Genomic DNA, 15,721 nt, shown 5'->3' on the forward strand with positions numbered 1-15,721 from the left:
ATTATTTTTTATATTCTTATTGGTTACCCCAGGTATTGTAGTTAAAATCTTAACTTATAACAATGTTGTTTGGAATACTGACAACTTATTACAACAAACTTTGCTTGTATGTTGCTCTTTTCCTTTCTTGCTCCTTTGTCCTGTAACTGTTATGCAAATTACTTCTTTATGGTGGTACATCCATCAACACATTTATAATTACTGCTTTATGTAATTTTTCAAGTTTAATAGGAAAAAAGTGTTATAAATAAAAAATAGGCCAGGTGCAGTGGCTCCTGCCTGTAATCCCAGCACTTTGGGGAAGCCAAGGTGGGCAGATCACTTGAGGCCAGGAATTCGAGGCCAGCCTAGACAACATGGCAAAACCTTATCTCTACAAAAATTAGCCGGGTGTGGTGGTACACGCCGGAGTCCCAGCTACTTGGGAAGCCGAGGTAAGAGGATCACTTGAAATGAGATAGAGGTTGCAGTGAACTGAGATTGTGCCACTGCCCTCCAGCCTGGACAACAGAGTGAGATCCTGTCAGTCAATCAATCAGTGAGTTAATTAATTTATACTGTCTTTTATATTTGCCATTGTTCTTTATTTCTTCATGTTTAATTGAATCTTGTCTAGTATCCTTTTATTTCAGTCAGAAAAATGAATTGCCTTTAGTATTTCTTGTAAGGCCCATCTGTAGCTGTGAAGTCCAAGTTTGTTTATCTAGCAGTGTTCTAATTTCTCCTTTATTTTTCCTGGATATATACTTCTTGATTGACATTTTTTTTTTCCTTTAAACATTTTGAATACGTTATCCGTCTGCCATGGTTCCTGATGCGAAATCAGCTGTTAATCTTATATTAGGATTCCTTGATGAGGAATTTCTCTCTTGGTGCTTTCAAAATTCTTTATCTTTGCCTTTGAAGAATTTTGGTTTGTCAAAATATGGATTTCTTGGAGTTTATACTTTCTAGAGTTCATTGAGTTTCTTGGATGTGTAGATTAATGTTTTCCATCAAATTTGGAGAGAGATTTTGGCAATTGGTTTTTCAAGTACTCTTTATGTCCCTTTCTTATTTCTCCTTTTAGAACTCCTAGTATGTATAGGAGTCTTTTTTTCTTTCTTTTCTTTTGGTTTTTTTTTTTTTTTTTGAGACAGAGTTTCATTCTTGTTGCCCAGGCTGGAGTGCAATGGTGAGATCTCAGTTTACTGCAGCCTTTGCCTCCCGGGTTCAAGTGGTTCTCCTGCTTCAGCCTCCTGAGTAGCTGGGATTACAAGTGCCTGTCACCATGCCCAGCTTTTTTTTTTTTTGTAATTTTAGTAGATACGGGGTTTTACCATGTTGGCCAAGGTGGCCTCGAACTCCTCACCTCAGGTGATCCACCTACCTCTGCCTCCCAAAGTGCTGAGATTATAGGCGTGAGCAGCCTTGAACTCTTGACCTCAGGTGATCCACCCACCTCTGCCTCCCAGAGTGCTAGGATTATAGACATGAGCGACTGTGCCCCCCATGGGAGTCTTTTTAATGGTGTCCCACAGGTCTCTGAAACCTTGTTTCTTATCCTCCGTTTTTTTTCTTGTGTTCTTTAGACGAGAGTCTGTTAACCTGTCTTCATGTTTTTTGATTCTTTCTTCAAGTTCACTGGTTCTTTCTTCTACCTACTCATATTAGCTGTTAAGCTCCGTTAGATACTTTTTCATTTCAGTTATATTTTTCAATTCAAGAATTCTTTTTTGATTAATTTCTTATGAGTCCTGTATATTAGTCTCTATTTGGTGAGATAGTGTTCTTATATTTTTCTTTAGTTCATTAAATGTAACTTTCTTTAGTTCATTGAACACGTTTAAAATAGCTGATTAAAATCTTGTAAGTCTAATGTCTGGGTTTTTTCAGGGACAGTTATTAATACTTTTTCTACTTTGTATTGGCTATACTGTCTTCTTTCTTTGCATGCCTTATAATTTTTGTTGTTGTTGTTGAAAACTGGATTTTTTTTGGCTGGGTGTGGTAACTCATGCCTGTAAACCCAGCACTTTGGGAGGCCAAGATGGGTAGATCACCTGAGCCCCCATGACTTCTGAGACCAGCCTGGGCAACATGGGGAAACTCTTGTCTACAAAAAATACAAAAATTAGCCAGGTTTGGTGGTGCACACCCGTGGTCCCAGCTAGTAGGGAGACTGAAGTGGGAGAATCACTTGGGCCTAGGAGGTCGAGGCTGCAGTGAGTCATGAGCATGCCACTACACTCCAACCTGGGTGACAGATATCCTATCTCAAAACAAAAATTGGGGCCGGGCGCGGTGGCTCAAGCCTGTAATCCCAGCACTTTGGGAGGCAGTGGATCACGAGGAGTCAGGAAGTCGAGAGACCATCCTGGCTAACATGGTGAAACCCGTGTCTACTAAAATACAAAAACTAGCGAGTGGTGGTGGTGCCTGTAGTCCCAGCTACTGGGCTGAGGCAGGAGAATGGCCTGAACCTGGGGCCCGAGGCTTGCAGTGAGCGAGATCAGCCACTGCACTCCAGCCTGGGTGACACAGCGAGACTCCGTCTCAAAAAGAAAAAAAAAAAAAAAAAAAAAAAAACAAAAAAAAACAAAAATTGGTTTTGTTTTTGTTTTGAAGACAGTCTCACTCTGTCACCAGGCTGGAGTGCAGTGGAGTGCGATCTCGGCTCACTGCAGCCTCCGTCTCCTGAGTTCAAGTGATTCTCCTGCCTCAGCCTCCTGAGTTGCTGGGACTACAGGTGCATGTCACCATGCCCAGCTAATTTTTGTATTTTTAGTAGAGGCGGGGTTTCACCATGTTGGCTGGGATGAGATTACTCCATCTCTTCTGCGTGCGTGATCCATACCTCAGCTCCCAAAGTGCTGGGATTATAGGGGTGTGGCCACCACGTAGCGAGAAAAATTGGATTTTTAAAATAATATAATGTGGCAACTCTAGAAATGAGTCCTCTCTCCTTACCAGGTTTGATGGTTGTTTTTATTCCTACTGTTTGTTTTGTGACTTTTCTGAATTAATTTTTATAAAGTCGATATTCTTTTTGAGTGTGGCTATTGAGTATCTTGCTTATTTAACTTAGTTGTCAGATGTAATAACTTGACAGAGATTTATTTAAATGCTTGGAAACAATAGCAAGTCTCTCGCACTCTTTGCCACAGGGCTCTCTATGTATATTGTTCCATGCCTTCAACACTCAGCTAGGTGTTTTACAAATCCTACCTTAGCCTTTATTTTCTGCTTGTAGGGGAGGTTCAGAGTTAACCAAGGGGTGAGAGTTTATATTTAATCTGTTTTTCTGAGAGCACATGGCCTGGGCATGCCCACAGGGTTCTGCATAAATGGCCTTCTAGATTCCTAGGAAATTTATTGGAGGTTTTCCACAGAAGCCAGTATGAAGATCACATTCACCAGCTTTTCCTTTTAAAGTTTCTTGATTAGCCTATTGTTTTGCCCCAACTTTGATCCTGCTTTAGGAAGTAGGCTGTTCAGCCTCAGGTTTCTTTTTTTTTTTTTTTTTTTTTTTTGAGGCGGAGTCTGCAGCTCTGTCACCGGGCTGGAGTGCAGTGGCGGATCTCAGCTCACGCAGCTCCGCCTCCCGGGTTCCGCCATTCTCCGGCCTCAGCCTCCCGAGTAGCTGGGACTACAGGCGCCCGACACCTGGCCCGGCTGGTTTTGTATTTTCTTAGCCAGAGCGGGGTTTCACCATGTTAGCCAGGATGGTCGCCGATCTCCTGACCTGTTGATCCGCCCGTCTCGGCCTCCCAAAGTGCTGGGATTACAGGCTTGAGCCACCGCGCCCGGCCCAGCCTCAGTTTCTATGGATGCCTCTGGGGAAAAGATCTTTGCACCATGTGAAGTGTGAATGAGTCTCCTAGAGTCAGTCGTGAATATGGCTGCTTACAGGGACCCACCATACAGTTCAAATAATGGTATTTCTTAGGGAATGAGGCTTTGAACAAGCTCAGAACCTGTTCTGACCTTTCTGGTAGCTGCCAGGCTTCTGATCTCCAAGTTTGCAGGCTGTTGGTTTTCAAGGGAATGGAATAGGGCAAGTTAAAAACACTACAAAGCCATTTTTTAATTGAGATTTGGCTCTTTTTATAGAGTAAACACTCTCTGGGTTGTTGCAAGCTTTTGATTAGTTTCCACAGTTCTGAAAAGGTTAATTATGACAGATTTGCCAGATTTCTCATTGGTTTTATGGAGAAGAAAATTTTCAGAGGTCCTAACTTTGTTAATTTTGCTGCCTTCATCCCTCTCTCTTGTATTCCACATCCAAAACATCATTCAATTTTTAGGAGTTCTTAAATGCTGAATTTATCACATTTATGTTAAAAAATGAAGCAAAGCTGATACATTTTACTAATTACTGTTTGCTTCCCTCCTCCCCCTGTTAAATGATAACCATAAATCACACATTATAAAACTACTTCTTTGTTTCCTACAGGAACTATCATGTATTCTATTACCTCTTGGCAGGAGCAAGTGAAGACGAGAGATCAGCATTCCATCTTAAGCAACCAGAGGAATATCATTATCTCAATCAGGTGAAAGTTCATAAAAAGCTTTTTGAAGTATAGGGCAGTATTAAATTTAATGCTTGAAAAGTGTCTTTTTTCTAGTACTTTCTTTCCCAAATCTACAAATGGATATTAGCTAGCATTTTCATACGTGTACTCTACAAATTTATGTGATGCAGTTCTCAAATTTGAGGGTAATTACGATCCTCATATAAATGTTAAAAGCTCAGATAATGTATGTGCTTTTCGTTTTCTGTGAAATTCTTTGGGAAAAAAAAACAATAAGCTGTTTATTGGTACTTCTACTCTATTAGAAAAATGCTTTACTTTTACTAAAGTGATTTGCCTTTTACAACCCCAGGATATTAAATGTTACTAATGATTAATTCTTGTCCTTTGCTAAGGATTACTTGAAACCTAATTTGCATGTTTTGAAGTCTCATACACATACGTCTTTGCATGATACTGTGACATTGACTTAGAATATGACTATTCAAAGGCAAATGACTTAGAGAATTTGGATCTTTCCTGGAAACTCAAAATTCATCCCTAAACTTCCACATTAAGGAGTAATTCTCACTTTTCATTACATTGACTTTACCAATTTTATTATTTCTCATAATAACAAAAATTTTACAACCAGCATTAATGGAATTAGTAAAACAAACAATAGATCATTTAAATAATAGATTGTCTCCCCTTATTTTTCCGTTGTTGGAGGCAAGATGTAATGTCTATGGAAAGAAATTCTTTTATGACAGTTAAAAAAATCCTTATGAAGGTTTTGTAAGCAAATTGACACTGGTGATGGTTCAAAGATAGTATATATTTAGGGTTATGAAAGTTATATCTTTGGCTGAGTGCAGTGACTTACACCTGTAATCCCAGTACTTTGGGAGGCTGAGGCGGTTGAATCACCTGAGATCAGGAGTTCGAGACCAGCCTGGCCAACATCATGAAACCTTGTCTCTGCTAAAAAATACAAAAAAATTAGCTCGGTGTGGTGGCGCACGCCTGTAATCTCAGCTACTTGGGAGGCTAAGGCATGAGATCGCTTCAACTCAGGAGGCAGAGGTTGCAGTGAGCCAAGATCATGCCACTGCACTCCAGCCTGGGTGACAGAGTGAGACTCTGTCTCACAAAAAAAAAAAAAAAAAGAAAGTTATACCTTTGGCTTTCCCCAAGATATACAGTGTGTTGCATTAACTGTTATTTCTTAATTTTGAAACTGCATATATTAATATAAACTAATGACTTTGTATTAATATATTGAGAATTCCAAGTTATTTAAAGTATCAATTTCTGATACAATATTATTAATTTTTACGCATAGAATTAAGTAGCTTTTCAAAAATATTTGCTAATTCAGCTTCTGAATTTTTTCCTCCCCAGTTTAAACTATTTGCATTATATTTGGGTGATTAAAGATTTTCTTTTTTATAAAGTAACGATCTCATAAATGAGCTGATAGTTGTTAGTATTAGAGAACTCTAGAATTTTGCTGTTCTTTCAGATCTTTTTGTAATTAATGACCATAATATATTTATTTCTGTCATAATGTCAGTATTCATAGGATATGGGACTCAGTTTATATAAATAACAGTCACTGGAGCCTATGGTATATATGAGTTGGGTAGTATAGTATACAGTCTCCCAGAATGTGAAAATTTACTTCATTATTTCTTGTTTTATGCTGCTATGCAAAATAACTTTTCAATGGATAGCAGCAGTACTACCTGCACACCACATCTAAGAGATCATTAGAAAATTATAATAACCATTACTTCTACCTAACTAATCTGCCTTACTTTCAGATAACAAAGAAACCCCTCAGACAGAGCTGGGATGATTATTGCTATGACTCTGAGCCGGTCAGTACAAGTACCTAAATATTCTGTGTTCCTGTCAAAGGGTCCTCACATTGCTCATTTGCATCCATCTGAAGATTTAGAATGCAAATCAGCTGAAATACAAATAATCCTAGGAAGGAAGATAAATCAATGTTTCATTTCTTTTGAATGATTGATTTATATCTGTATAGTTTGTTGATTTAAAACCAGTTAATTTACTTTTTTTTGGATATTTTCTGGTCATTAAGACTTAGTCCACATTCAATATTTATTTTGACAAACATTAAATTGATTATATTCCTGATTCTTCAGCATTGCTGTGGATTTGTATGAACTATAGTTTTTTTCCCCTTTTATTTTTTAGTAGTTTCATTACCCATATACTACGAGTAATAATTATTGTTTATTTCAAAAAATTGCATCCTTTATGTTTTATATGTCAACAATCTTTACACATAATGAATGCATGAATATTTTTTTTTGATTTTTTTTCCCAGTAGCAAGAGTCTGTAGCCTTAATAAAATTATCCAAAAATAAGTATTGAAATTCCTATAAATAAGGTTTTTTTTTTTTTTAATTTTTATTTTTTGAGACAGAGTCTCGCACTATTACTGGAGTACAGTGACATGATCTTGGCTCCCTGCAACCTCCATCTCCTGGGTTCTAGCAATTCTCATGCCTCAGCCTCCCAAGTAGCTGGGATTACAGGTGTGTGCCACCAGGCCCGGTTAATTTTTCTATTTTTAGTAGAGATGGGGTTTCGCCATATTGGCCAGGCTGGTCTTGAGCTCGTGGCCTCAAATGATCTGCCCATCTTGGCCACCCAAAGTGCTGGGATTACAGGTATGAGCCACTATGCCTAGCCTATTTTCTGTTTTAAATTGAGTGATTAGGGGGATACATGATGTAATATAGAGCGAATAGGTAAATTTTGCTTTAATTTTTTAAAAATTGTATTATTGTATTTTAATAAGTATATATTTAAATTAGAGACAGAGTCTCACTATGTTGTCCAGGCTGGTCTTGAACCTCTGGCCTCAAGTGATTCTCTTGCCTTGGCCTGTCAAAGTGCTGGGATTATAGGCATGAGCCACCATGCCCAGCTAAATTTAGCTTTATTTGTTATATTTTATGACAAGTTTGTAACTATAAAAAGAACACAAAATTTTAAAAAAAATTTTCAATTAAGTTCTAAAAAGGCTGAAAACACACACTAATCTTCCTATATCTATTAATTAACTAATGAATTAATTTATTAAATATTCTTTCTGAAAACATTTCTTAGTCCTTGTTTTAAAGAACCACAACTTTGATTCGTGCTGCATGTTTATAAACTTTACTAATTGCCAAACTAGCCTATTTCACAGGTGAGAAGATTCAGTATACATGGATAATTTTTTTTTAGATAAATTTTGATTGTATTACTGTTATGTAACCAAGTAATTTTGGAGTTTAGATTTAACATTTTGGGGGAAAAAAACACTTGACATTTAAATTTATAGATTCTGATGTATTTTAACAGAAAAAATTTAAGTTGTTTTGACGTTCTTAAGAAGCTCCCCCTTTTCCTTTTTCACGTACTACACCAAGTGACCATGCCTCCTTGGAAAGCAGGTAGGGGACTGCAAACACATACTGCAAATAGAAGAGATCATCTGTTCTGAGCTTACAGTGAAGCTGTGAACTGATCTGCTACTTTTCAGAGGTAGTCTAAGTAATACTTAAGAATTTGGGGGCCGAGAGTAGTGGCTCATGCCTATAATTCAACACTTTTAGAAGCTGAGGTGGGAGAATTGCTTGAGACTAGGAGTTTGAGACTAGCCTGAGCAACAAGGCAACACCCTATCTCTCCAAAAATTTAAGCCAGGTATAGTGATACACGCCTGTAGTTCCAGCTACTCAGGAGGCTGAGGCAGGCAGATTGCTTGAGCCCAGGAGGTTGAGGCTACAGCGAGACAAGATCACACCGTTACGCTGCAGCCTGGGTGACACAGCAAGACTCTATTTCAAAAAAAAAAAAAAAAAGGATTTGTGCTCTGAAGCAGAATGACCTAACGTGAATATTGGCTGGTTTATTTTCCAGTATCATTTATTTTAGGGGTTAATAATGGTCTTTAAGTTTTGTGAGTCTTAAAGTTGTGCATGTAAAGAACTTGATAGAGTACATAATCCTTAGTAAGTGCATAGCGAATGCCGTTGCCACCATTTAAGTCATCATTACCCATCTTTCCCTTTAGAAGAACTTTGTATCCATAATCTGCTCTTCCCTTAATAATACTTTCGTCACCATTATCCATTTATTGTGTTTGAATATCTATTATAGTTTGAAATTTAATTTCTGATTGTTTTTCTTATGTTAATTAATAAAAGCAAACAGTCAGAGGATCTTTTATTCTTTCCTGTTAGCTCTTCCTCATAATATATATATTTGGGGACAAACTAAACTTTGTTTCCCTGTGAGTTATTAGAACTTATGTGACTAGCATCATAGGTAGAGAGGATTGAGGACTGTTCTGTTGTACTACATTACTTATGTATTTCGTGGAATTGTATAAGTGGTCCCAAGGAGACGTGTAGTTAGAAAATTGCTTTTTACAAGGGACCTATTGTTGCCCTTGTATGGTGATTTAGTTCCATTTAAGGGTTATCCTATTAAATAAGCACAAACAGCAGTGTTGCATGGGAGAGAGCAGGGGATTTGGAACTACATAGATTTTGGTTTGGCCAGCCCTGTTATTTATAAGATTTTTTTTTTAACCTTTGGAAAGTTATTTAACCTGTGAATCTCTTTTCTTGTCTGTAAATGTATATATAATTATCTCCTTGTGTTTTGAGGTTTCAGTAACTCTCATGGTGACTGACATGTAGAAGAATATTTAATAAGTGCTAATTTCCCCTCTTCAAGTGGTAATAATCTATTAAATGTCTTTTTATTTTTATTATTAATAACATCTCAACCTTTGTTTCTTCAATTATAAAATATGAAGAATGAATTAAATACTGGTAATATGTTGGCTGATGTCTGCCATTGTACCTTAAAGCTGATCTGAGGCTGGGCGCGGTGGCTCACGCCTGTAATCCCAGCATTTTGGGAGGCCGAGGTGGGCGGATCATGAGGTCAGGAGATTGAGACAATCCTGGCTAACACGGTGAAACCCTGTCTGTACTAAAAAGTACAAAAAATTAGCTGAGTGTGGTGGTGGGTGCCAGTGGTCCCAGCTACTAGGGAGGCCGAGGCAGGAGAATGGCGTGAACCCTGGAGGCGGAGCTTGAGGTGAGCTGAGATCCTGCCACTGCACTCCAGCCTGGGCAACAGAGCAAGACTCCGTCTCGAGAAAAAGAAAAAAAAAAAAAGCTGATCTGAATAACTTCAATGTAAAGGGTCAGCCAGCCTCACCAAATTCTTTTATTTATCTGAGCCTTGAATTTTAGGGTCCAACTATTAGGTAGGGTTTTAATGGTAATTGCCATAAGTGATAGTCTCAGGACACCTGTGTCCATCATGCTGCAGAGGGATTTGACCTGTATTATTCTGTGGAGACAAAGCTCCAACCTTGGTCACTACTACCTTTACAGGAATCCAAACGTCTATAAATACCTGGAAGCTCATTTCCTGTATGGTAGACCTCCTATAATGCTTTCAGGGATCATGATGCAACTTGGGCAAGATACTCTGAAACCATGTTTTCATCTACTCTGTTTTAAGTATTTTTGCAGTGTAAAGATTCCTACTGCCAAAACCCATCTGTCAGTTTGTAAATTTGTGGTCACACACTTAAACATTGTCTTTCTGGCTTTATTCCTCACCCTCCTCTGCCAGTCTGGTATAAGGTCTCCGCATACTGCACAACTTTCTCTGCGTATATTTTTTCGTTTAAAAAGCACTTAACATCTGGCCAGATGCGGTTGGTCACGCTTGTAATCCCAGCACTTTGGGAAGCCTAGGCGGGTGGATCACTTGAGGTCAGGAGTTTGAGACCAGCCTGGCCAACATGGTGAAACCTTGTCTCTACCAAAAAACAACAAAAAAAAATTAGCAGGGCGTAGTGATACGTGCCTGTAGTCCCAGCTACTCAGGAGGCTGAGGTGAGAGAATCACTTGATCCCAGGAGGCATAGGTTGCATTTAGCCAAGATCGTACCACTACACTCCAGCCTGGGTGACAGAGTAAGACCCTGTCTCAAAAAAATTTAAAAGAAGCACTTAACATCTTTTTTTCTTTTCTTTTTTTTCTTCTTTCCCTCCTTCCTTCCCTCCTTCCTTCCTTCCTTCCTTCCTTCCTTTTTTTTTTTTTTTTTAATTTGTTTTTCGAGATGGAGTCTCACTTTGTCATTCAGGCTGGAGCACAGTGGCATGGTATCAGCTCACTTCAACCTCCACCTCCCAGGTTCAAGCGATTCTCCTGCCTCACCCTCCTGAGTAGCTGTGATTACAGGCACCCGGCACCACACCCAGCTAATTTTTGTATTTTTAATAGAGAGAGGTTTTTACTGTGTTGGCCAGGCTGATCTTGAACTCCTGACCTCAGGTGATCTGCTCGCCTCAGCCTCCCAAAGTTCTGGGATTATAGGCATGAGCCACTGCGCCCAGCCACTTGTCTCTATTTCTTAAAATGGTACTTAAGAAATCATACATTTTTATAACTACCAGTGTAGAGTGCAGGACATAAACTGGAACAATTGACTTTGAAGGTTAGTAAAGACACTGGAGATCACTTAAGAAAAAAGGAGATAAATAACAGGCTTGGTTGGAATCCCAGCTACACTATTAGCAAGCTTCACCACAATAGGAGCAGTTGGCTTAAATTCTGAGCCAATGCTGCTGCTTGTGTGAAAGGGAATCATAACTACCACCAGAGGTTTTATAAGGATCAAATATAATATGGAACTGGACAGTGTCTCATGCCTGTAATCCCAGCACTTTGCAAGGCTGAGCTAGGCAGATTGCTTGAGCCCAAGAGTTTAAGACCAGCCTGGGCAACATGGCAAAACACTTTGTCACTCCAAAAAATATAAAAATCAGATGGATGCTGTGGTGTACACCTGTAGTCCCAGCTACTCCTCAGGAGGGTGAGGTGAACCACTTCAGCCCAGGAGGCGGAGGTTGCAGTGAGCTGGGATTGTGCCACTGCACTCCAACCTCAGCAACAGAGCGAGACTCCATCTCAAAGAAAAAAGAAAAAGAGACAAGATAGTATGATTTCTTAAGTACCATTTTAAGAAATAGAGACACAGTAGAAGAAAATATCTAATTTGACTCTTCTCTTTCTCTCCCTCACACCCACACTAATTGCCTACTGCGTGCTAGGTTTATCCTAGGCATTTGTAAATGAGATAGTGTGTCACCTCATAGAAAGAGCAAGATCTGATAGCATGAAAGAGCATTTGGGTATGTTTGTTGGGGGAATGTAGTGGCATGTTATCAAGTACAAACAAGAACTTATACAGAGCTGACAGAAGGATTGCCTATGTTCTTTCAGTGGAAGGGGTTGTAACAGTTGTTTGTTAGTTCCCTGCCTTATCCTTGGAACGAACCTTACCATTTCCTTGAACTCTGGCTGACCAGTATTTGGATGCTGGGGCCTGAAGGCTTTGTCCAGAACCCTGGAAGGCCTTGGCATTTGTAGGGCCCTCTAGAAGTGACTTGGGAATTAACAGCTGCCTGCTCCCTCTCCAGAAGTCCTCAAACAGTGACTGATGAGAGATGAGATGGTATATAAATACAGTCACTCCCTCACCTTTCTAGGTTTTATATTGTTTCCCAGAGATAACCTTGGGATTAAACTCCATTATGCACTCACAAATGACTTGGGAATTAACAGCTGCCTGCCCCCTGTCCAGAAGTCCTCAAACAATGACTGATGAGAGATGAGATGGTATATAAATACAGTAGCTCTCTCACCTCTGTAGGTTTTAGATTGTTTCCCAGAGATAATCTTGGGATTAAACTCCATTTAACTACTTTCATAGTAGTTACCACAGACTGTTTAGTCTGTCTGCTCTTTTACTTTCTCACTTTCTCTGTGACTTGTATTTGACTCTTGGTCTGTCTCAAGATCTGCCTCCCAGGGAGCTGAGATTAAGATAAAATCATTTCTGTTCTGGGAGATTTAATTTATCCTTAGTTTTTCTTCTATAGTTGTCATCAGAGAAACAGAGAAGGGAATTAATACACATTTTTTTAAAACTATGATTTTGATATTCACTGAGACCACTTCGGGTTTCTAAGAACATTTGATTAAGGATAAGAGCAAATACAAATATATTTCAGTGTACTTTCCACTATTTTATATACATTAATTGTTCCATTCACTTTCAGGGCAGATTAGAACACTGTTAGTTAGAAGAATCATTATTGACACATGTGGAAGCATAGATTCCCTCTGCCTTGCCACTTGTGATAGGAAAAGATTTGTTAAATCATCAAGCGAATGAACTGTTTGTGTTTTGAAAGTAAGGGGAAGAGTAGTAAGAGAGCTTACTTACTATAGGTAAAAGAAGAATGCATTTAAAAATTTATCTTAGGGCCGGGTACGGTGGCTCACTCCTGTAATCCCAGCACTTTGGGAGGCTGAGGTGGGTGGATCACCTGAGGTCAGGAGTTTGAGACCAGCCTGGCCAATGTGGTAAAACCCTGTCTCTACTAAAAAAATATAAGAAAATTAGCCTGGCACGGTGGCACACACCTGTAATCCCAATTACTTGAGAAGCTGAGGCAGGGGAATTGCTTGAACCCGTGAGGCAGAGGTTGCACTGCGCAGACATCGCGTCATTGCACTCCAGCTGGGCAACAAGTGCAAGACTCCATCTCAAAAAAAAAAAAAATTATTTTAATGAGTAGGACATTGGCATGTCAGTAGAATGTCTTAAAACTGCTTATCAAAAACTTTATTGTCATAAAATTAAATGCATGGGTTCTCTGAAAGAACTTGTGAATTTAAATTTTTAAACTGTGCATGTGCAGCTTTCCATGTAGAGAATAAAAATATTGTTAACAGCATTTCAAAACTTTATTTTAAACTTCAGATATTCGTTGACTAATGCTTATGGTGCCTAAAACAGATTTTTTTGTACATGGTAAATACTTGATAAATACTTTTTATAAAATAAATGAGCACTTTATTTCGGAAAAAGGAATGTTTCATTCAATTCAATATATGTTATTCAGTAATTCAATGACTATGTATTTACCTAAATAATGACTTGTTTTTGGCACTGACTTTGCACTGGGGATCTCCAGTTAATAAGACGATTAACTGTTCATATACTTCACTGAGTACTTGAGAGAATATTCCCTAGAAAGATAGGCATTAAAAATGTAAATGCAGATGTGAGGAGGTTTTTGAAAGTGCAAGGGACTGTGACAACATACAGTAAAGGGATTTATAACTCACTTATTGTTTTGAAGATTTAGAGTATGTCTACTACTGTTTGAGGAACTGAAATGCAAGGGTTATGCTTTAAAAGTAGTGTTTTTTAATCTGGTATTCCACAGCATTTTTTTTTTTTTCTTGTGATGGTGTTATGCTGTGTTGCCCAGGCTGGTCTCAAACTCTTTAGCTCAAGCAATCCTCCTACCTCAAGCTTCCAAGTAGCTGGGATTACAGGCGTGTGTGACTATTTACAACTATTTTTACTGACTCATATGACGTGTTTTCTGAGGGTTTTTATACTTTCACATATACTTCTTTCCTTGTTTGATTACCGTGTTGTCTATTATTTCATTAGGAAATAATTACATATATGAAATATATAAATAATTATATATGTATATATCTAGTGTAGATGTAACAGGCTGGGCGCAGTGGCTCACGCCTGTAATTCCAGCACTTTTGGAAGCCCAGGTGGGTGGATTGCTTGAGTCCGGGAGTTCAAGACTAGCCTGGGCAACATGGTGAAACCCTGTCTCTATTAAAAATACAAAAAACTAGCTGGTCATGGTAGGACTAGCTGGGTAATTCCAGTTGCTTGGGAGGCTGAGGTGGGAGAATCATCTGAGCCCGGGAGGTCGAAGCTGCAGTGAGCCAAGATCATGCCACTGTACTCCAACCTGAGCAACAGGAATAAGACCTTATCTCAAAAGAAAAAAAAAAAAAATCTATATAGATCTATGTAGATCTATATAAATATAGATTAGATAGATGTAGCAAACTTCTTTATATTATATAAATCTAGGCTTCACTCTTCAACTAAATTATTGCCTCTTCTAAAATTTATTTTTGTGTCACTAATATCTAGTTCAGTGCCTTACATAGAGTAGGCACTTGTTAAATGTTTGTTGAATAAATAATATTTGCTGGTGGAATTGAGCACTCTTAAATACTTTGAATTTCTGAAACTGTTTAGAACCACTCAAAATTAAACTTGGTATCAGCATACTTACTAAGTACAGCTAGCTCTTTATCTTAACTTTTGAGATCCTAATCTTGGTGATTGTGAAAGGGAGAACAAAAGTAAACTTATTGGCATTTTAGTAGGTATGTGTTTAGTTTGCATACCTATAGTAAGATAAGAGGTCTAATGAATTTGACTAGGCCTAACTATTCTGCCAGCTCTAATTTGCATTTATACATACAGGTACTTATCCTAAATTACCATATTTCTGAATGGCCCACGTTATTTTAAAATATATAATCTTGATTTTTAAACTTTTATTTTGAATAAGCAGGATTGCTTCATGGTGGAAGGAGAAGATTTGAGACATGATTTTGAACGCCTACAACTTGCCATGGAAATGGTAGGATTTCTTCCCAAGACACGAAGACAGTGAGTTTACTTGTTGTATTTTTATACCTCCAATAGAGAACACATGATATGTCTTCGAAAGATTTCTCCTGTTGGTCTTTTAAAATAGTTTTCTAAGTGGTAATCCTCATCTAGTACCTCATCCATCTCGAGCATTATTTCTAATTCCTTTTTTTGTCATAAATTCTTTTGAGAATCTGATGAAAGCTGACACTTTTGTTGTTGTAAAAGGTACATCTTTAACAATTTGCATATAAATGCAGGAATTTATGGTGCCCCTGAAGCCTATCCATAGATGTTACTCAAAACTTTTGCTTTGTAACACTATTTTTATAGCTCTTCATTTTTTGTATATCAGTGATCTCTAATCTTATTAAATTATGCATACTTATCAGAGGCATAGTATTTAATTATCAGTGTATTTCCTCTGTATAGTTTATATCTGTACCATTCTAATAAGTTTTTAAATTGTAAATCTAAACAAATTAAAAATATAAAAAGGTTGAGATAAAGATGAGATAAATTATATTTGAAACAAATTATTTAAAATTAAAGACTCAACCTTGGCTCTCACCAGAAAAAAATAGTTACTTATAACTTTTTTGAGGGGGAGAGTTG

At 38.1% G+C, this 15,721-nt stretch overlaps 1 protein-coding gene across 11 annotated transcripts in view; it reads left to right on the top strand.

The window, feature by feature from the left end:
• MYO9A (myosin IXA) overlaps window positions 1–15,721 on the top strand; it is a 301,131-nt gene that overhangs the window by 87,043 nt on the left and 198,367 nt on the right. For 10 of the 11 annotated variants that reach the window (XM_031669215.1, XM_021941798.1, XM_031669218.1 and 7 more), the window contains exons 5-7: window positions 4,436–4,535; window positions 6,323–6,379; window positions 15,027–15,124. In XM_031669215.1, the coding sequence (XP_031525075.1) occupies window positions 4,436–4,535; window positions 6,323–6,379; window positions 15,027–15,124 (255 nt within the window). The remainder of the gene's footprint in view (window positions 1–4,435; window positions 4,536–6,322; window positions 6,380–15,026; window positions 15,125–15,721) is intronic. The other variant, XM_031669219.1, reaches the window with a different exon arrangement.

Source organism: Papio anubis, chromosome 7 (genome assembly GCF_008728515.1).
Source record: "Papio anubis isolate 15944 chromosome 7, Panubis1.0, whole genome shotgun sequence".
Classification (NCBI taxonomy): Eukaryota; Metazoa; Chordata; class Mammalia; order Primates; family Cercopithecidae; genus Papio; species Papio anubis.